This window comes from Cygnus atratus, chromosome 4 (genome assembly GCF_013377495.2).
Source record: "Cygnus atratus isolate AKBS03 ecotype Queensland, Australia chromosome 4, CAtr_DNAZoo_HiC_assembly, whole genome shotgun sequence".
NCBI lineage: Eukaryota > Metazoa > Chordata > Aves > Anseriformes > Anatidae > Cygnus > Cygnus atratus.
Window position 1 is genome coordinate 26,724,518 of NC_066365.1, and position 23,621 is coordinate 26,748,138.

At 39.5% G+C, this 23,621-nt stretch overlaps 1 protein-coding gene across 7 annotated transcripts in view; it reads right to left on the reverse strand.

The window, feature by feature from the left end:
• The window catches only part of PALLD (palladin, cytoskeletal associated protein), a 190,274-nt gene that overhangs the window by 10,382 nt on the left and 156,271 nt on the right, over nt 1-23,621 (reverse strand). For all 7 annotated transcript variants that reach the window (XM_050710519.1, XM_035551058.2, XM_035551080.2 and 4 more), the window contains 5 exons: nt 14,736-14,871; nt 12,330-12,431; nt 9,985-10,206; nt 4,050-4,199; nt 541-635 (listed from right to left, as the gene is read on the reverse strand). In XM_050710519.1, the coding sequence (XP_050566476.1) occupies nt 541-635; nt 4,050-4,199; nt 9,985-10,206; nt 12,330-12,431; nt 14,736-14,871 (705 nt within the window). The remainder of the gene's footprint in view (nt 1-540; nt 636-4,049; nt 4,200-9,984; nt 10,207-12,329; nt 12,432-14,735; nt 14,872-23,621) is intronic.

Sequence of the window (23,621 nt, forward strand, 5' to 3'; positions counted from 1 at the left end):
AAGCTCTGTATGTGAATAATTGTAAACCTCACCAAAGATAAGTTTAATACTTTATATCTGACTCATAACTCCTTGTAAGAACCTAAACTGAAATCACCAAAATACTAAAATATTTCAAATGCAACTCTAATAAATGATGTGGCTTGCAGTTATTTCTGCTGTTTCTTTAAATGAACGCTTACTAAAAGCTGCAGAAAGTATAGGCTTCCAAGAGAATCCTAGCCAGGTGAGATGTTTTAAAAAACATGCAAATGACAAGGTCTTTCCTAGCAGCTTACAGTCTAACGTGAGAGACAGAGTAGTTAGTGAACACCACAAAGAGAGGAGGAGGCAGGCAAAATAAAAGATACTTTAAAGTCACGTCATTTCAGAAGTTGCTTGTAATTCTTAGTGTGCACATTTTGAAGAAATTTTAGCAGAGGTGAGGTTTCCTCCTGTATGCCATATGTCTACCTTACCTTCTTAGACCAGGTTCTTTATCACACCAATTTTTCAAAACAGGTATTATTGAAAGAAAAAAAAAAAACACGCACAAAGTACCTTCTGATATGAGGCTGGCCAGGAGATGTCCAAGGGCTGCGGCCTCTTTGATTTACAGCCTGAACCATCAGCCTTCCCGTGCAACTTATTCTGCCCTGTTATGATGATGGAGAGGAGGAAAATTAAAATACTTAAAGCATGTAATATTAATAAATGTTCAACCTTATCTCTTCTTTGCTGCCCACTTGTTACAGAGTCTGCAACACAATCCCTTCTTTCACGAAGTTATTTAAAATCATTTGTCAAGATACCTTCAGATATTAAACTATTGTATCAGCTTGCAATCTAACACCAAACAGACTGAAATAACTGTGACTGTAATAAAGTTAAAATGTTCCACCATCTACTTTTTATCCCAGAGGTTTTTTCATTAAAAACAAAACAAAACAAAGCCCTCAGCAGTAGTTCCATCAGCAATTAAGTCTTACAGTACATTGACTAAGTTACTGATGTGGGGGCACTTGGGCGGGTTCTCTGTGTATGGCACATGGAAAACAATTTCACCAGGGACACAAGCAGCCTTCAAAAGGCAATTGCCTTATTGTTACTGCTGGACTGGTAGAAATGAAGTCTGTGTCCCACTTTTATTCCCATGACCCGTTTAGTTCACAAGAAAAACAACTGTGTTAAAATAAGCCAGTGCACATGACCTACAGCAATTTCTTAGGCAAAAGCTTTTTTTTGTGTTACAAGACCATTAAAACCATCTGGAACAAGTAAATTTCTATTTTAGGCCCACTGCATATTCATCTTTTTCTGGCAGGTGATGAATTCTCACAATTTGGGATCATCTCTGTCTCTCAATACATGAAGGCTACACAAATGGAAACACAAAGGATAGGGAAGAACCAGCTGGGAGCCAAAGATTTGGAAAAGTTGTGGGATGAATGGGAAGGAAGTGATGAATGCGGGAAGTGATTCATGAGAAGATGACCTAGAAAGTACGGGAAATCCAGACTTGTGGGTGCCTATTGCAAAGTGGAGAGAATGAGATAAAAGGAAAGAAGGCGAAAATAAGGACCCTGCTTGAGGTGATACTTAAAGCTAATGGCAAGAGATCAGTTAAGGGATGTAGCCCGTAAGTAAAGGCGTAAACCAGGCAAGATTTTATGTTTTTTTAGGTCTGGGGTCAGTTTGCTCTGGATTAAGTTATATGGCAAGTTTTACTGCAAACCCCAGTGGTGTCAGAAGTTTAATTCCAGATCACTGCACTTCACATCGTAGGCAATGGCGCAGCATTAACCACCACGGATGATTTCCGAGGTGTGTCAACAAGTCGTTTTACACACATAAATTCTTTAGTATTAGTCCGGATAATGAGACAGCATCAACTGGCAGAGCTTTAACGAACTGAATCCTTTGCTTTAATGAAATAAATCGATTTCTAACAGCCAAGAATGTGCCTTTTTGGTTTGTAGTTTGATGGTCCTAATAGCAATGACCAAAACCCAGCAACTGTCTAGCAAGTATCTGCCAGTCCATCAGAACCCTGATGGGAGCTCCCCGATATCCACATGTTTTGCTTTTCTTAAGGAAAGGTTGCCAAATGTGCCTAACTTTGTGATAGCTTTGAGATGTGGACAACTTTCCATTAGGATTTAGGAAGCTATGCCAAAATTATTTCCACCCGGGATGACTTAAAAGAATTGGAATCCAGATCTTTTAGTGTGAAAGGCTAGTACATTAACTCATAGCCCATCTTTGCCTCCACTGTACTGTTAAATGCATAGTAAAAGCAAGCTAATAGCAGAAGAGTATCTTCGCTTGGGAATTGTACTGCAAAGGAAGAATATAGTGGGCTTGGTGAAACCGACAGATGTTTTGTTTAGGGGAGCCAGAGAAGGATGCTTCTGTTTTTTCTCCAAAGAGGAAAAAAAAGCACAGAGACAGAATTTTATCATTTAACAAAACTGCTTTTTCAAACCCCAAACTAGAGATAGTACAAAAACACCTCATTTTAGTACATTAAAAAAACCATTAACAAACTAGTGTCATCAACAACAAGAGCTAATAATCTAGACTAATTCACTGTTGTGTCATCAAATGAGCTTTACTCAGAATAACAAATGTTCAAAAGCAAGCCCTAAACATGCTCACATGAGTTATTCAGGGACAGATGTCAGCGCCCAAATTCAAAGGCAGTTTATTCATCAAGTTATCTAAGATTTTGGATCCCACAGTAATACTACATAGGAAAATGCTGCACATGCACTAAAACAACTTTCATAGGAATATGAACAGGATTTGCATCCTAACTTGCATATCTGTGCATTTTTTTTAAATCATTTTTAAACCTGCTGTTAACTTGCTCAATTTAAGTTGAGCAAGTTAACATGCTTTAAGTTAATTTAAGTACCAAGTGTTGTAACACAATGCTCTTCTTTCCATGTGTAAAAGTTCCCAACTCGAAGAATTCCCTCGGCCTTTTGCTATTTCTTTATTCTGTTATTTGTATATGTAAGAAAGAACATAGGTTTAAACAACCTAGATTTAAGCACTGCAATTTGTAGAATCAGGGGGCTAGACTACAACTGCTCTTTCCACGTTGCCTGCGCACAGTCCCATACGTTCACACGCTGCAACACGAGCGGGATTGACAGTAAAAGAGCACGGCACAAATGGAAGTGTCATGTTAAGTAACCTAGCAACATTCATAACAGAGCACAACACTCCTGTTTAGATTAAACTCTGTCTCAGTGATAGAGTTTATTATTTTACAGTGTAATTCTACTTGCAGCCCTGGTCTTGGCAAGCTATTTGGTGCTACAGAAGAAAGTAATTCATTATATCCCTAAGTTATGTTACTGCCTCGGTTTCTCACGTGCAAATAATTTCCCTGGGTTTGCTGTGCTGTAGGAAAAAGTGGATTGAAAAAGTTACTTCACTAGGATGCTCTTGCATTGGATCTGTGAAGGAGAAATAACATTACGAAGCAGTAACGCCGTATTTCAGAACGTTGGTTAAGACTTTGGGATCAACACAGGAGACCGTCCCCCCTATATAATAGGGGCCTGAATTTTTTTTTGTCTGACAGAACCACAACCGCTGCCTCATGTAACCATGTGGAGGTGTGATACGCTCCCACTCGCTTCAAAAAGTTGGCCTCAGTCAGTAAATGGTGTCAATAGAAGAAAAATGAAAGAGCTGATCAGCCCGCCTGGGTTACTTCTGCTTGATTTTTCCCCCTTGTATAACACATATGCTATCCATACTCAGTTAGGATACTGAGATGTTATCAGCTGAAACAAATGGCAGAACAGTGATTAAAAACAACATCCATCCCCTCTGAAACCTCAAGCCCTAGGAAAAAAAAAAATGCTGTTGAGTTGCTAATCTCCGGAAGATAGAAAGGCCCCACCCTCCTGATGCAAGGTGAAAACAGAAATCTAACCTTATATACTTGATGGTGACTTCATCATTTAATTAAATTATGCATATGTAAGATGAGATAGTTTTCTGAAGATTCATGTTCAGAAGCATGTTTGCTCTGGAGCCAAACCTTCATTTACCTGTGGGTTAGCAGCCATAATAGTGTAATTCCCGTCATCATCCAGGGTGGAGGCTGTAGCATGCAGCAAGCAAGTTCCATCAGGTTCTCTTTGAATTCGGTAGTGATCACTTCTTTTAGAAATTTGCTTCCCATCTTTAAACCAATAAATCTGCGGGAGAAAACAGGGCATGGCTGAGAAGAGGTAGGTGCTCACTGTCATCATTTCTCAATTCACAAACATTCACTGCCGAAAACTTCTCTGGTAAGCAATGAAAGAAATCTGGTTTGATCAACTAGTAGAAGCACAGAACCATGCTCCGTGAACCACTTTCAATAAAAGCCAAGTTAGAGAAGAGCAATGGTTCGGGGAGAAATACTGGAGCACGAGCATTTATGTAACAAACATAGATGTGCAAAGGGCTGTGCAGATCCCAAAGGCAGAGCAGCCGCTGAACATTTCAAGAATTGCAAATAAATGTCATTACAGAGAAACGTTCCAGATCAGACGAGATTACTAACTCTGCATTTTTGTTTCCCTTAAACCTGAAGAAGCTGGAGAAAGAACTTAAAGCTATGGCTCTCTTGTCAGAAAATAAAAACCTAAACCACGGTAATTATCAAAATAATTTGTTCAATGATCAGTTAAGTAGAACTAATGACCTCACTGTTGAAACACCAGATCTGTGGCATATTCTTTACACTGGCTGGCCAGACCAAGAAGCCAGAAGGGGACTCAGGCGCTCGCTGGCAGCGAGCTGTTCCGTATGCACGGGGCCAGCTCAGCGTAACGGCATGACTGAAACCCACAGCGTCACCCAGCTGTGACAGATACCTACAGAAACAGACAGCTTCACATAGCAACAGGAAACACTTCAAAGTCAGCATTTAGACAGCCTTTAATAACTGCGTGCCAACAACAGTAGAGTTCCAAGTTGTACAGACCAGTTAAATTATCTATCAAACAGAGGCCTTTTCCATTACTTTTGATACACAATTTTACTCTCTGGCTGACCCGAGATCTACTTTTGATGAGCCAAAAAATGATGCATGTAGAATAATATCTTACAGTAATCCATAAGTTACACACACACACCACATATGTGTTTTAAATGCCTTAGACTTGAGGTGAAAAAAAAAAAGACTCAAATATTTTGACTTTTTTCTCCTTTTAAAAATAAGATAAAACCCCAATCTGAATTCTGCTGAAAACAAGAAAGAAATGTGAAAGCAGACACAGAAACGTGTGAAAACATTACAGCAGGCTGTAGTCAGCTCCCCAAACTAGTATTTGAGCAGAACATCATTTTCTTGTCATTTCTGAAGTGTGCATTACTCCTAAAGCTCAGCTAACCTCCTTCAGGCACAGAGCTTTACCCCCAGCCCTCACTTCTCTTTAAAACAGCGTTAGCTGAAAATGCATTCCCAAGTGGCCGACGTATGGAGCACGGCACGGAGGTGCAAGAGGGCAGGAGGCGGGTTGTGAAGCCGGCTCCTGCAGGAGGTGGTTTTGTGGTAAAGCCTCAGATCACCTGCAAGTGCATACACACCCCTGCTGCCCTGTAAACAGTTATTCTGGTGGTTTTAGGCTCCCAAATTATCTGAAATTCACCCCGGGTGCTGTGCTCCGCCTTTGCTGGGAGGCATGTCCCCAGGAGGCTGCTTGTGCAAGCGAGGAGGTGTCGCTGGGGGAATGCCGGGGCTGTGCCCCAGCCGAGCCCCCCTCTGGTGGCCAGTGAGCCCCTCATGGTGGCCCAGCCAAGCCCCTGGGTGCTGGCACCTGTCCCTTCAGCAGGGGGGTGCCTGCACGCTCCTGCTGGCCAGAAAGGCCTGCGGGGGGGCAGGAGAAGACGGAGGAGCTGTATGCGCTCCCCACATCCAGTACTTTGAAGGTACCGCTTGTAAAGGCGCATGGATGGACAGCAGCTACAGATAATGACACCAGCCTGGGTTACACAGAATCACAGAACGGCTCGGGCTGGGAGGGACCTGAAAGCCCACCCAGCTCCAACCCCTGCCATGGGCAGGGACACCTCCCACCAGACCAGGTTGCCCAGGGCCCCATCCAGCCTGGCCTTGAACACCTCCAGGGATGGGGCACCCACAGCTTCTCTGGGCAAAAGTTGTGTTTAAGCTGTGTTAAAGCAAAGCTTTGGGAAGATCTGCGTTCAACAGGAAGCGCTGGTGAGCTCTCCCAGCCCTGCCCCACGAGCTGTACTTCCAATCAAGTCATTTCTCTGATGTGACAGGCAAAGGAACATCCAAATACAACGTGTTTCTGACTCACCACTACTGCCAAAGGAGGGAGAAGAACAAGTCCCTCTCTGACAAGTAGAATCAAGTATTAGCACAACAGATGACAGGTCTGGCTTTTACCGTGCTACAAAGGTAACTGTATTTGTCCCGGTTGCATGGCTGTCAGACTGCTTGCAGGAGGAAAACCAAAACGTTTTCCTCATAGCAACTCCTGAAGTGGGAATTTAGGTCTTGTAGTGAGGAGAGGGTGCCTGTTTTCCAGTAAAAATGAAGCAAATCACAAGTCCTAATAGAATTTAATTTGCTACCATTATACAGAGTATGTTCTTCATACTTGCCAACATTTCAAAGCTCTAAATTTAAATACTTTTAAATTGCACTAAAACACAATAGAGAACGTTTGGGAGAGAATGAATGGAAATTTCCCTTAAAAATTAACTACCATGTATGGTTTTTATATTAACAAGCATTATGTGTAACTAGAAATGATTTCATTTCCTCAATAGCTGGTTATACTTGTTTCCCATTTTGTCTGTCAGCAGGCTTGCAGAGACTCTGTGGTGCTAACAAAAGATTTAGTAATGTCTTCTCCTCTGCTGACAGAGCACTTACTGGAGATGCAAGAGATATTTGATCACTTCTATACACATGCTAATGGATGTTGGTAACAACATAGCTGCAAAAAATGAGTTTTAACTTGCATGCTTTACATGTGTCATAATGCTGCTTGGAAATCTACTGCATTAAGTAGCAATTATTCAATAACAATGCACTTATCAGAAATATTAAGAGACATGCCAGGAATTATTACATGGAAATACACACAAATATTAACTGAACCAGCTATCCAAACATCATGCATATGTTGTCCAATACTCATTTCCACTAGGTTTAAGACAATTGACATTGATTGGTTTTACTTCCGTGTGGTAGATTCTTAATGTTGCCTTTATCTGACATGGAGTTAATAAGTAAAACGCTACCACTGTTGGAGACAATGGCCCTTGCAGTAAAGTATTTTCTTTCTAGGACACCTTTTAATAAATGTACGATTAAGCTATGTAAGCACCGAGCACTGCATCTGGATTGCTTTTATTTGTACCACATTTTCAGAAACCAATGTGTAATGACTTGAAATACAATGGGATACACAGTACGAAAGGGTTTTTGATCTTGGGCAGAACAGTCATTTTTAATCACTATGAATTATATTCAGCCATGTGAAGAGAGATTGGTACAAGCTTTGTGCAACATTCAGGTCTCAACTGACCTTTCATATGGCATTTTCCTAATTCTAAAGAGAAATATCCTTTAAAAAGAAGTATTCCACAATCCCTCTTGTATTACCACAGGTTCTCATTTTAATGAGAAAATAGTTTTACATTATGCTGAAGGTTACAACAAAAGTACACTCAGATTTAAAAAGTCATATTTATGAAGACAGAATTTGCACATCAGTATTCAATTTACATGGCATGTTCAGGGGAAAAAATAATCAAACCAATAACCCTGCTTTAGAAAAATCCCTCGTAATCAATGCCAGATTTTAGAAACACTACAGTCCTTCCCAAAGCCATTCCTTGGCAGAGCTGACAGAATACTTAGAAGGGAGGAGCTTTAAGTTAGTAAATTATTTCCAGCTTTTCATTTGCCAAAGTAAAGAATTTATCTGGGGGCAAGACTTCCAGCTTCAGCAAATGACAGCAACAGGACAGCCCTCAACCATCGAGCATTTCAAAACTGCTGTCTTGGCATGCTCAAGAAGGTGAGGGGATGATAGAGCCTTTGAGTATCCAGCTAACAGGTAGCTAGCTATCCAACGGGCCTGAAATTGGTTCTGTCCCAAGCAACTTGAGAAATCGCACCAAGCATCTGCAAGTGAATGGAATAAAGGGCCATAGTCCCAGGTGCAAGAGCAAATCACTTAATATGCATTCTTTGACGCTGCACAAAAACAGAGTGTCGTATCTGAATCGGAGCATGTTCACAACAGCTACTCCTTTATAGTGCGATCCTTTAAGGAAAGCATTAACAATGTGGTCTCCTGGCCGTGCAGCTGCTAATACCAAAACAAGGAGAGCAAGGGAAGGAAGAAGAGACATCCTCTTTCATCTGTCTTAAATCAGATTAAAGTGACTGTGAAACTACACCTTAATTGAAAACTGTGAAAAGAAGGGAATGGCCACAGTTGACTAAGGCTGACTCATAATAGGTCATTCAGCAACTTAGTCATAAGCTCCAGGCAAAAAGAGCACACTACACCTCTAACAGCAAGGAGGCGATTCGCCTTCCACCCTTACTCAATGCAACAGGCTTTTCTGTACGGTCATCCCCAAAGTAATGCTGGACACCAAAGGGTTGGTATCAATCGGGCTTCTCAGCGTGTCTACACTAGCTCCAGCTTGAAGCAGGAGTGCTTTTTTTGATACGAGTATCCTGATCACCCGCACTTACATTGCAGTGGTTTGCATTGTGAAGTGGTCTTGGAGCACAGAATTGGACCCCTTTCAGATGAAACTGAGCCAGAAAATGTGCTCCAAGAACACATCTAATGTGCTGCATCTGCTGCACTCTGTGGGATGAGATTAGAGCCAGCCTGCAGTGAAACCTCCTGAAACGCACGCAGGGACAGAGAGCTCATTCTACAGAGTTGCTCCTCCTGGTCTGCCCCTTTCTCTGCTACCTGACAAAATCCATTTCTCCTATTTACAGTTTGTGCAATAACATACACTTATAGCATTGGACATGTAAAATCCGTTCAAAATCCTCAATACCTGTACAACTTATACCAGAGATTTTCACATTCGCTCCTATCTAGGAGGTAAAAAGAGCCCCTAGCCACAAGGGGTCACTGTAAGAACTGCAAGGACCTCAAAGGGAACACGCTGGCTTTGACAAGGAGTAGGATGCTGCTGCTGTTTGCTTGCTACCTAATGAGTCGGTTGACTGCCAGGCAATTTTTGAAATGATTAAATACCACCTACCAAAGAAAGGCATTATTCCAGACTACTGACGTCATGCAGCTGGTACTTGTGCATTTGCAAAAAGGAAATGCTTCCCAAGCCCAACACTCCCTCAGAAGCTCATCATTACAAAACTCACCATCATGTCTCATCTTGCTATTGGGATATATGGGAGCTTACGGTATTTCAGTCTGCCTTCCTCTAACCTTCAACAAAATTAAATCTTGTTAGAGCGTGTAGATATAAACTCTGCAGTGCTGAAGAATGCAGAGACACCACACTGGTTCCTGAACCAAAAGCAACGTATCTTTGCATTAGCACGTTGCTGTACTTGAGCTAATTAATCCATGTTAACCTGGTGTGCCTGCTTTTGGAACCACTGTGCCAGCTCACACGGGAATTTCTAGCATTGCATTGCATTCTGTGGTGCAGATACACCCTGAAGGTAACTGAAAATGACAGAAGTATTACTTCTAGGTAAAATAATTGAGATGAAGTCTCAGGAGGGAGGGATTAAGAACTGAAGTCTCATAGTAGATTTTGCCTGCTATAAATTTAAATACATCCAGCGATAACGAATGTGATTTGTCATTTTATACCAGCTGGGGATCTTTCCTGTCAAGAGAGAATGTCTGTTATTCCTGTAAAAAATGGTCCATGGGGTCTAGGGGCTCACTGTAAGGTACCAATACAGAGCTCTTCAGAGCGTATCTAGAACCGTTCACCTTCTTTTCTTACCTTTGGCTTTGGATTTCCTGCCACTTTGCATGTAAATGTGACTGGCATTCCCTCAAAGATTTTGTAATGCTTCAGCTTTATCTCAAAATACGGTGACATATTGTTATCAATAGGTTCATCTCCATGTTGCACCTCATCATCTGATTCCTCCACAGGAGATCTCTCCAGCCTGTATTCAATTTCACTGATCAATCTTTGCTCAAAGCTGGAGACTTTATATTCCTGTCAAACAAGAAAGGTACGTATTAGTGTGTAGCTTCAACACATTACTTAGCAAGTTATTTTTCTACTTTTTTCTTGTTGTTGTTATTCTACTGATCTCTGACAATCCATTAAGGTTTTACATATAAAAGGAAACTGTATCTTGTTGAAGAAAAACACTATAATCCATGCCTCCAATAACTTCCCTATGAAACAACGAAGACATCTGGTATGAGGCAACAATTGTATTTCATGTTATCTTAAGGTCTAATTTATAAGGGGAAGGAAAGTCATTGGTTGCTTTCTTTCCATTTTTTAAAAAAGCTTATAAAAGTATTCTGAAGCAGTTCATAAAGACGAAAGAAACACTCTAATATTTCCTTCAGGGTACAGGCAGATTTAGGGTGGGTTTTGTTTCCAGATGGCCATAAGACCATATGGTTCACATCTGCTATTTGCATAGAATTGTACCGGAGGCTGAACCAGAAGGCTAAAATGATTTTGTTTACAGTTGCCTGTAAAAATGAGAAAATGGCAGCACTGTCCATGATATTTGCCTCCCTTCACTCCTGTTACCATGGTCCCCTTTGGCCAAAAGTATCACTTCTTCCTTAGAAAGAAAATTTGTTACGAGAGTATTCAAGATTTAGAAAGAAGAGTGGAAAGTTTCATCTGGTGTAAAATACTACTTCTTGTTTAAATTTGCTATTAAGATACTGGGAAATGTTACTGTGACACACACACGATCACTTGCCTTCTTGAACTGTTCCTTCGATCTACTTTGCTGTACAGAAGTCCTGCTTTGAATCTTACTGATAGCAAAGATAAAGCCAGAATTCAAAGAAATTCAAAAGCAGGAGAAAATCTTTACAAGGCAATGCTCTTCTCAGTCAGCAGATATTTAGGCACTCTTGCAGATGACCTCTAACTATTTTCTCTGCCCTTACTTTATTTAAGGTAGAAAACACATCTCATATGGAATTTCCTTTCACATACCCATCCTCTGTCATTGACTTCAGCCTGGAAATTACATGCAGCCTTTCTGCTGGCTGGTTACAGAACTAACCATCACCCTCAGTAAATGGAAGAAGAGAGAAATCTTTGTAAACTGCAGACTTACTTGTTTATTTATTTGTTCCCTGAAAGTTTCTCATAAAAGTAGATCACATACTTTGATGATATGATCTTATATGTGGTATACATAAAGAGCAGCTGATTTAGATGCAAGGCAATTAGTATAGGTTAGCATTACAGCAGAAAGATATTGGAGCACACCATTACTGAAGTTAAGGGGCCTGCACTCAGACCACCTTTAGACCAACTGAGTAACAGACCAACTTTAACACCATGAAGGGAATGCATCCCCAGTCTCCCCAGTTATTAATGTTGGTGACCTCTTGTTATTAACCAAAAGAACAGTAAAATGGAAAGGGCAAAGATGACGGGGGGGGGGGGGGGGGGGGGGGGGGGAGTAAAATACAGGAAAAAAAAAAAGAACAAGGAAGAAAACGGAGCAAATGTTAACCTTTTGAACATCCACAGGACTCACTACAGAAGCATCAACAGAGCGAGCTTCCTGTAAGGACAGAAAAAAAGATCAAGAGGCAGAAAGAAGACAGAGAAGCATCCATGACAGTTTCTCAGAGCGTTTATCTGGAGAAGGTACTTTATGCGGTAACATAAGCAAATGAATGCTACACATTTCCGAATAGCAACTCTGGCATCTGAACAATGGAGAACGTGTACCTGGTCTTCCAAGCAGACTTTCTGTTGTGTTTTTGGTGTGCATCCAAAAAGTGCAGATTACACACGTAAAGACAAGATGCTTTCAAGATAGTAGATGTATTTTTGCCTTGAGAGACTTAAAGGGCAGGACAGAATAGGATAAACGGAAGGGTTTAAAGCAGACAGAAGACATTTGAGAACTCTCACAACCTTATTCAGTATGGAAAAACTGAGCAATAGGCATGTGGTTCTCCAGTTTACTTCACCGATATATAACATATGAGTTCTGTAATCAAAACCATCCTATCTTGTGTATATTTATTGTCTAATGTAGGGCTTTTTTAAAATAAAAGAATCAGCCCGTTAAAAAGAAATTTGAAAGAAATTTTTTCCTATGAACTTGCAGAGTTATGCAGCACCTGTATTGCAGGCTCCTCTTCTGGTTCCTGTATATTGAAGACAGTTGCAGCACTGTCTGCTCCCAGCAATCGACGAGCCATTTTTTCCTCGTACGTTAACCTCTGAACAAAAACAAAACAAAAAGGGAGGGGAGTAAGAATGAGGGAAAAGCAGAAAAAGGTTTTCATTACTCGTTAAGAACTACAAGCAGGGAGACAGTAAGCAACGCTTTACGTAGTATAAAAAAGAGCAGCAATATGTTTTTAACAGAAATTTTCTACCACAGTTTGTAATGCATTTTTTTTGCATTACAAGTGGCTCTTCTGGCTTAAACAGCCCTTGCCCTGACTGTGCCATTTGTTTCCATCCTCTTGCCAGGAACTTGGGCAGGAATGAGCAATAGGAACTGCTTAAATCAGCATGGCCATCAAAAAAGTGCATGTCAAATCATCCCAAATCTTACTCCTAGCTGTTCTGCTCAACTTTTACATTAGAACCACACGGCAGAAAACTCTGCCAAAATGCCAAGGGTATACTACTCTACTACTTCATTATTCTGTCAAACATAAAATGATAGTTTTATAGAAAAAAAATACTTTTTTAGATTTTAAATTTTTACTTCTTCTTACTCTTTCTCAAATTAAGGAGACAGCTTATAAAAGACAGTGGCAATTTACACTCAGAAGATAAAGCAAGTTAAAAGAAAACTAAGTGTACAATTCAAGTTTTCCAATATTTTTCCTTCTGCGTTCAATAGAACACTTCATGCACTTAAGACACACGCTTACGAAGCAACATTGCAAAAATATGTCAGTGAATGAAAGGCAAACTAACTACATGGTTAAATGTCTCATTTAAAAAGAAAAAAAATGAAAGAAGAATGGAAACTGTAAAACATTACATCTCCTTAATGCTTTCATTTTTAAAAAGCTCATTTAAATTCATTTTTAAAAGATGTGACATAGTTGCTAAAGCATCAGGCTGAGGGTCATGAAAACTAGGTACTAATCTTGGCTAGGTTACGAGTATCTAAACAAGTCACAAACTTTTCTTTAATTTCTTCTGTGACACTCCAAGTGTCCACAGCCATGATTACACAAACAGAATCACCCAAGACAGGAATCTGCAAGGCAAAAGCCTCAAGGCAGACGCAAAAACTGAGTATATTCGTTTAAGCTCCCACATCATCTGATCACAGATTTCTGTTTTCTTTTCCTTGGGCCATGTGGGCTTCTTCAGGACATTCCATTCATTTGTCCAGGCCAAACATCTCTCTCACTTTCCAAAATAGGCCTGACAGTCATGGTCAGCCCACCTCCTTTGAAAAAACATGAACCTATACACTATGAGAGTGATTCTGCCTAACTACTAAGGAAACTACCAAACCCTCTGCAGTCAATGGAGAAAAGTAAGCACACCTGCACTAGTCACTCGCTGAATGCTTCCCCTACTTCACTTCATTGACTTTATTGAGACTTGGCATCTGGCAGCTGTGGAATGGACAGTTGGACTCAGTGGGGTATCTGGAACTTAAATACCATTGTCCATATCCCAGACACTGTAGTGAACTTCTGAGTACGGTCCTGAGAAACCTAAAGCATACTATCTTTCAGTGACACAAAGCTATCCCCAAGTCATTCCTGTGCTTTTGAAAACATTTCACTGACAAAATAGGGATGACAGTCTACATTTTTTATATTACCTTCTTCTTAAAAGAAATTCCTGTTTCAAAGATGCTTAAATCAATGCCTTAACTCCTAGGAGAACTTTGCAGCTGTTCATTTCAATTGTTTGTTATGCTTGCCCATTTTACCTCGTTTCTTGTCTCCCCAGATTGTTAATGCTTGATAAAGCCTGTAAATTATTACCATAGGGTAGTTCATATCCTTTTGATCAAAAAAAAAAAAAAGTCCCACAACTGCACGATCTAATGATGCCTGATTCCTAATAGGTTCATTTCTCATGATGAACTACCTTGTGCCCCTGTGATGTCCACCTATCACCTATTCTTTCCCCTCTGTTGTCCATCAACTGGGCAAAAGGTAGAGTGGACCTGGGCTGATCAAGTGCTATGTGTACACTGTCTGTCCAGCCATTCAGTAGTAATGAACAATTAAAGAAAATGGTCTTGGAGGCTGAAAATGCCCTTGAGGTACAGACTGTGATGGATTCTTAAGGGAATTCATCATCTTTGAGCCTCTATTGTTTTGTTAAGTCCAAGTAAAGTTGCCCAGCAGGAGAGGGAACTATAGGCCAAAATGTACAGTATCAGTCCTTAGAGAAATGCAGCTTTGGAAATGCAATTAAAAAGAATGAATACGTAAAATATAAAAATACTTTACACAGAATTATTTCATATGCAGATTATCTGAGAAACTACCCTTGATGCCCACACCCTTTCCCCATGGTATTTTATGTTTTTATACCGGTTGCCCGTTGTTCAAAAGGTCTTCCTTGAAGCGAAGTTTTCTTTCCAGATCCTGAATTACAGCATCTTTTGACCCTTGAATCTCTTCATCTGAAGCTATTCTAGCAGTTCTGCCTGTTTTCTTGGGAAATCCCCTGCAAAACAGTACAGGAAAATTCATTAACTTTCCTGAAATCATTGGTATTTAGGAATTACTGGATGAAATCCTACCATTAGTGAAGAAAATGACATTGTTTCTTTGAGATTAGATGTCTGGCATCTTACTTACTATGCTGTTCCTTCTAACTCACATCACTGATTTAATGGTTAGTTTAAGGACAAAGTTGAAATTACGCTTTATTTTTAAGCATTAGATAAAATAGGGCTCAGGGTAAGGTAGCCGTGGCTGTAAACATCATCTGCTCAAAGAGGAAACTGACGAGTGATGGCAATAAAGCAACATGAGAGGAAACATGAAAGAGAAAGCATGACTAGATAAGTGGGGACAGAAGATAAAGTAGGTTCCTATTAAGTACCAGATGGGTGAAGACCAGAACGAAGTACAACAAGGCAGTTAATTATTAATTTCCTATATTATTTATTAACTAATTCCTTGGTTCAGCTTTTCTATACACAATGCATAACTTGATGTTTATTCTTCCTATCTCTGTGAACACACACCCGGAAGGCAACATGTTATTTCTGAAAGAATGGCCATTCACAGAGTCCAGGTTACACTGGCAAAAATTAAAATCATGCCTGTAAAGCACTTTTCAGCAGCAGGGTTGGCTGCCAGATGGTAACCACGTAGCAGTTTGCATTCACAGGGCAAAGCTATTCCTCATAATCTGTCTACAAGTCATGATTATACATTCAGGATGTCTCACTCCCAGTTTCTGGCATGGCACAGGAAATATTTTTTTTCCAGTCTGTACTAACACTAAACACTTTTCAGTAATGTTGTGATGGCTCTATTGCTGGAAATACCCCAAAGTTTCTTCTACTGGAGATGAGCTGTTAGTACACAAGTTCATATTGTGACGAAATGAACATGGCTATCAGTTTTTAAAGCTTGTAGCATACCAGATTTCTCTGGTTAAGTTGCACAACATCATTTAAAACACCAGTACTTACTCACTATTAGTTTTTGTTTCATCTTCAGCAGTTAAATGGGGCTCAGCCCATTACAAGGGAATGACTTATGCAAAACATAGAATCCAATCAGCTAAATTGCCAAACTCACAGGTGGTAGAGATAGAAAAAAATAAACCAGCATGCTAGGGGTAAACTTCTTTCCAATATGCAACCTGATAATAGAATTACCAGCACCAAAACGTTACACTACAATCATACGGAGATAACAAATTTCCTTGCATATTGCTGGTATTACGTTTCTGTAACATGGTTCACGGTCAGATAAAACTTATTCTTCAGAAACTGTTTTCAATGTTAATCTTTACCATTACTTAAAATGAAGCAATACATCAAAAGCTATCAAAAGCCAAAAAGGAATTAAGTGAATAGATGAAGAAGACAATAATTGGAAACATTTCTGTATAAATTCCTAAAACATTTCATACTCTGTTACTGAAAGTAAATTTAAAATTACTGGAAAATGGTGAAGTTCTTGTGAAAAGAGTTTCATTTTCTTATCAAATCACAGGAGAAGAGCAGACATGTGCCTAATGTTTCAGAACGCCAGAGAATAACATCCCTCACTCTAGAAATATTCAGCCATTAGCTGAAGATCTTATCAGTCCCCAAGCAGAATTATTCCTTCAGCATTTGGCTGGGGATGTTCTCAGTCACAAGTAACAAACTCTCCCTCACTCTGCTTTGGGGAAAAAGTCAGAAAAAGTATCCCATCTACAGGGAGGCAGGAGGATGCTAAGAGGAAAGGGCAAGGTCTCCAAGGATGCCTCAATAACTCAAGAAATTGAGGGACAGTAAACAAAGGAAGATACCAAAGGAAAATGGACTGGAGAAGGTGGGATGTGGGGATCTGAAGGTAATGTCCCTCAGGAAGCCTGGACAACTGCTGGAAGGCTAGGGGAAAGGTGGCACCTGTAGAGCCCCCTGTTTCTCCCCTCGCGGTCTCTCCCTTCACCTTCCAGCATCTTAAGCCACCCAGAGCAGCACTGCCACGGAACTGAATTTTGCCATTCTTTGGATAATTTGGATAACGCCAAAAAAACAACAAAAAATATGTTAAGAAATACAGTTTTCATTTCACATTCTTATACATTTCATACTCAGGTGATAAAAGCAGTAGGAGACGTGGCAGAAAAAAAACACACTGCTTGGCACTCAGTAGGCTGTAAAGGTAAAATTTACGATTTACTCAAGAAAGTCACACCACTGCAATAAAAGAAGGGGTTGGACTAGGTGCACTGGAGTGGATTTCAAGCCACAAGTGAAAGCATTCTGAGGCGTTATCTCAGAAAACAAAAAGTCCCTAAGCAAGCACACCTACTTTTAAAAGGGGAAGGCATACCAAGAGAATCACAGGTCAGTAGGTTCAATGTCCATACCAAGCACAAGAAAACAATACTACAGTCAGTTTCAAAACAAAGTAGGATAATAAGGCAATGCAAATTGTGTTTATCAAACCTCATTAATTTCTCTCTCTGTGGGGCTGGCAGGCACAGAGACAGGCAAAAAGAAGTAGCTTTGATACACTTCAGTTTATGTTTTCTGAATAAGCCTTCAGGAGAGCCAGTAGTTCCCTAGCGAATCAGGGAAACACAGCCTGGCTGAAATTTCTATCATATGGCTGCATAACTGTCTAAAAATACTATTCAGAGAGTTTTTTTTTTTTTTAATCAAACCAGAAGAACAGAGATCAGAGAGGTCTGTCAAAGGGCTACACTTAGTATTTCAACCTTCACTATTAGAATAGTGGAAAAAAGCACATTTCTCAAATTGGCTGATGACATTCAACTTGAACTGCAACTCGCTTGCAGGTAACACAACTGTCATTTACAATAATCCTCATAATTAGTCTGGAGGTGATCTAACGATGATGAAACTCTGGAAAAATGTTCAAAGCCTGACAGCAATACAAATGTAAAATTAACGCTAGCGTATTAATCATCTCACAGAAGAATCTGAGATTAAAACCTGGACACCAATGCCATTATTTCAAAAGGAAGATGAGTACAATTCTGGGACACAATGGCATAAGACAATAAAGTTCATTGTTTCCTTTTATCCTTCTTGTTGGACACAGAGTCCAGTTTTACCACAGCACTTCAAGAAAAATAAAAACAGACTGAAGAATTTGAAAAACAAGAAAACCATAAGATGGTTTTAAAACCATCTGTAACAAACTCCCTGTAAAAATGTTGGGAAAATCCTGCTTATTTAGTCAGGAAATGAGGAGAATTAAGATAAGAGAGGTGAATCAAACATAAAACATCAGAAAATTGCTGGCATTCAATGATTCTCCATGGCCGCTGAGGACAAGTAGAGAACTTAATTTGAAGACAGACAGAGCTCGCTTTGACAAAAACAATGCACAACTCTCCTCTCTCCTTTCCTTCACCCTCCAACAATGGTAGTAAAACACTGGAACAAGTTATGTAGGGAAGCTAAGGAATTTTTCCTGAAGAACAAGGTAAGCAAATATTTCAGCAATGGCCTGGGGATCCCTGGTAGCATTTAACATGAGAGGCAGACTCCCTAACAACCTTCCAGATCTCTGTGGATGTGCCAGAACATCCTGAGCTTCGCACAGCGGGGCTGGAAGCACTATCCAAGACCCGGTCAAAGCAGCTTGTCTGAAAAACAGATTCTCATCTCTTTACTTACATTAACAAGCAAGTATTTACGCAAGAAGCAGCCAGTTTAAAAACATAACTATAAAGATGAATATTAGCCAAAATGTCTTCAAATGCCTTTAGAAGCATGTCTTCCTTGGTTACTCTCATGCTTTCTTTTCATCTTTTCTCGGCAATGATATCAAACAGAAAGTTCTGTCAATTCATTCGTGTATTTGTATGTTCATTTTTTGCCCGATGCAATTTTCAGAGAATATTGGAAGTATTAATAGAGTTGGAAAAGGCATATTTAAATACATTGACACAACAGCAACCACAAATGTGCAAAGAAATGATCAGCTTTTGAGTACTGGGCTGAAATTCATGTCGATTTTAAGCACCTCTAAAATGGGCATCACTGAAGTCACCGAGTGCCTGAATACAAGCATAGATAAAAGCATGCAAGTCTGAATTCTTTTGGTCAGAAAGGGAGCAAGGAAGTTGCTAAAACTCAGGCAAACCTAATTCACACACAGAGATTTTTTGACAGCAAAGATTTTTGCAACCTTGGCTTGGCACTTCTTAGTTTTGAGTGTTTGCCCTAACATTTGTTTAGAAAGAAGGCCAAACCAGCAGTACTTTTCATGTTTTAATTACACAGAGTGCATACTGGATGCGATTCCCTCTCTTTTCCTACGTACCTTTTAAAGTGTAAACAAGGGCAACAGGCTGGCTGTTGTTATCCTTCCAAGAATAAATTCCTGTTTGCAGCCAACATGGCTCAGTTTCACAGAAATCTAAATCAATTCTCCAGTACTGGGGAAATGAACAGTAACTTGACTTCTCTTTTAAAACTAAAGTCTTCCAAAAATACAGCTAATTCCTGTAACCATTTAGCACATTTTTTCACTTACTGTAAGAACAAAGTCACTATAAGCACTATAACAGGCCACGAACTTTGAAGCAGCAGCTGCATATTAAAATTGTTTTAGTCTGATCTTGTCATATATACAGCTCTGTTAGGTAATGTGACATTAAATGCACCCAAATCAGGGGAATGCCTGAGGCAGAGTCCTGACTAAGGATGATTTGTACAAAATGAAACAAAGGTAACAAAGTTCAATTATTTCTACCACCCAAGAACAAGTTATGAGACTACCAAAAAAAAAAAAAACACAACAAAATCATGCTTCAGCAGTGGATAGGATCAAGACTGACGTGAATAATATATAATCCTGAGCACGTCTGATCCCTCTTTAGGACTTGATTAGACAACACACAGAACAAATCACCTACAAAGTGCATGTCTACCACCCAAAACTTATTTTTCTAAGTCTTATCTTTAAAAATGCACTTTTGCTCATTCAAAGAATTACTGTTTTTTCATTCTCCTATTCAGTTCCTTCCCCACCTGAGAAAATTACTCTGCTTCATACTGCACTGATTACCACAGATACGTAAGTGCTGTTTGCTTTTCAAAAGATGTCCACATATTTTATATCAATTGAAAAAAATACTACCTATTTTGTGACTAGTAATCTCATCTGCCTTTTGGATTGCTAGCAGCATTATACTAGAACCGAGGGTCAAGAAGAAATCATAGAAGCACTGACTGCTCTTGAATGTAGAAAGGCTGGCACAGTTCTTATAGTCCTGAACTCTTGAGAAGAGATAGGTAACTGCCAGAAGAATGTGAAGTAAAACCTACACTGGTCTGAGAAAATGTAATATATCAAAAATATTAACTTTAATGGCACATGATGAAATGCTACTGGTTAAGGTCTCCACTAGTGTCAAGCACTGTACCTGGTTTTTAGATTCACAGACATTTCTGTAGCATCCAAATCTACATGAAATAAGAAAGTTATAAAATTAAATCCTCAGAAGGAAAAATCTGCAGACCAAAAAAAGCTATAAAGCAACAGTGCAATTTGCATTGAAATAAATGAATGGGTACAAATAGCCTCCATATCTTTTCAGCAGAAAGGTATAGGTACTAGTTCTCTTAGTTAAGTTCACTTGTCATCTTGCCACGTTCTTAAGCATCTGTAACTATCATGTAGAAAAAGAACTAGATAAAAAACATCTAGAAAATTAAGTCTTCCAGATCTAATGATTGTCAGGAGGTCAGTTATTTTGGCTACTGTCTGTGTGTCTCCACATTAAACTCTTGATCTCTACTTTTAAGCAACTTGAATAGATTAGATCTGGGGCACAACCAGGCTTTCAAAGTTCAAATGGAACAAATATGCATTCATCATATTTCAAAAAAGCTGACACGGATATTCATTTTACAATAATCACTTGCATGTACATAATAAAAAGGTGTTACACTGCCAAAACAAACCCCCCAATATGAGTTGTTCCTTAGCACAATCAACAAGAAGTGATCTGGTACCACATATAAACCACACAGGTGCTGCTCTAATAGCCACAAGTAAGATCCAAGCCATGGGGAAAGGAGGTACAACACAATAAATCATGAAGCTTTAAACAAAAATGTTCTAATGGACAGGAACAACAGCTTAAGAAAATTGGAGGTTGGGAATGAAAGTAAATCCCTAACATTTGCTGGAATTTTTCCAATGACAGAAACACTTGTTTTCAGATACAGTTTCCTGAGCCCCAGGGTCAACTCCAGGTATGAATGGATGAGCAACAGAGAGAAATGAGGTGAGCTCCCTCAGAAGCGGGAAGACACCCTGACTGTTCTCTGTCTTGTGGTGGAATTCTTAATCAGGAACTAATTAATCCCTTCCTACATATCACAAATTTCTCATCAGCCATACTGTAGGTAACCTCAATTGTTTTACAGTTGTGAGAAACACAGCTTACAGAAATGGGAAAAGTAAATGTCCTATCTACATAGGAGAGCAATACATTTTACTCTAAAATGAAAGCTGATATTTATACCGACAGACTGTTGAAAGCTGTTAAGATATGTACATGGAGAAATGTAGTTTTTCCTCACAGTGGTCACCATCACCGCTGATTCAAGGAACAAAAGGGTTACTAAAATATTTGTCTCTTGGTGCTATTTGAGACAGAATTCAATGCACAAGTCACTGTACACAGCTGCAAGAACACACCATCAGCTCTGATTCAAAGGGGAAAAAATGTGCAGATCTCTCTGATGTTGCTATTCTCATGATTCCCACAGAATCCCTATTAAGATTTTGAATCATAGAATCACAGAATATCCTGAATTGGAAGGGACCACAGGATCACTGAATCCAGCTCCTGGCTCCACACAGGACCACCCAAAAATCAGACCCCGTGTCTGACAGTGTTGTCCAAACGCTTCTTGAACCCTGTCAGGCTTGGGGCCCTGACCACATCTCCGGGGAGACTGTTCCAGTGCCTGACCAAGTTCTGGGTGCAGAACCTTTTCCTCACACCCAGCCTGACCCTCCCCTGTCCCAGCTCCATGCCGTTCCCTCGGGTCCTGTCGCTGTCCCCAGAGAGCAGAGCTCAGCGCCTGCCCCTCCGCTCCCCTCCTGAGGGAGCTGCAGGCCGCCATGAGGCCTCCCCTCAGCCTGCTCTGCTCTGGGCTGAACAAACCACATGATTTAGATTTAAGATTCTGGAGATAACTGAAATGGCAATTGATTTAAAAATCATGTGCAGTGATAAAAGCAGCTTATTTAATTAAATTTTAAAAGAGGCTGTAGATGATCTTGTCTTCAAAGCAATGTTTTCTTTTCCATCTCTCCTCCACAAGAGGAGTATTAAGGATCTCCTCCAGAGATGAGAATTAGAGTAATTCTTCTCCAGAAGAGAATCTAGAGTACTAGATTTACTTTCAACCATTCTTTATAGTCAGATTTTTTTTTCCTGTTTGTGCCTATGGTGATATCATTGAAGATATCTACTTGAAGAAAAAGCTTAAGAAAAAAAATACAATTTTTGAAGTTCTTTTCAAAAGGATGTATGTATAGCTGACAACACATGTTTTTAGAAACTGCAAAGGGACCCAGGTTGGATGACTCCACACCTTTCCGTATAGCAGGATTTATATTCTTTTTATTTCATTATGTTCATTATTTTATTTTATGCTCTTACCCAGAATTTGTCTTTTCTGATCATTAAAAAATGTATGCCTATTTTGAGATAGATATAATTCATTTTTGCTATGAACGGTAAAGACCAGATTCTAGCTTTAAAAGATTTAAATGTGGACAAAACACTTCAATTCCAGGTTTCTGTCACACCAAGTCTGTTTCCTGCATGCTTTTTGTAACTGAAAGCTAACCTGAGTCCAATACATTTACCCAACCAAAGAGTTTTCTTTAGGTAACGGAACAAAGAGCCAAGATTTTTACCAACAGTATCCAACAACATCACTGCAGCCAAGTTTTACCTCAGAAAAAACTGATGAGTGTTCATAATTCCCGTAAGTATTTAATTAGCTATGGAGCTCCACCAGCACTTCTTGTCTTGCTTAATAACACAACGCTCTGGCAAGATAACGAGTTTATCAAATCGGCCCCACCACAAAAAAATGGTTGTTCCTAAAGCTTGTTCAGCTAACATCACTACAACACACACTCGTTTTCAAGCTGTGGCTAACAACAAAGTGGCTAGAGCTTACTGGAAAGTTGAGATATATTTTATTCAACTGAAACATTTACCATAAAACTGTTGCAAATAAATGTTTAGACTATTTAAAGGTGAATTAGTAGGTACTAACTACACAAAGATGCTGTCCATGTTTCAGATGTCCAAATGAAATATAGAAAATTCATAAATAGCTGTTCCCATGATTCAGACAAGGCTATAAGACTACATGCTGGGAGGCAAAAAAAACAAACAAGCGAAAAAACCAACCCAACAACATGCACAATGTCTATCTATCAACTGGGAAGAATATTCATTTTATCAAACTGGTTTAAGTAATGGTTCATTATCTACAGAGTCTCAGGGTCCAAAACCAAGGAAAAACTCAACTCTTAGCTAAAATGTTAGCACTGCAATGGTTATTATTTACCTATATTCTGCTCCAACTACGACAGCAATCAGAAGAAAATAAGAATGCTGCATACTTACTACTGATTTTTTTAAAAACATTTAGTCATGAAAAAACACTGAAATGTATGAAAAAATAAACAATTATTCAATAAATTCTACAGTATATCAAGACACATAAA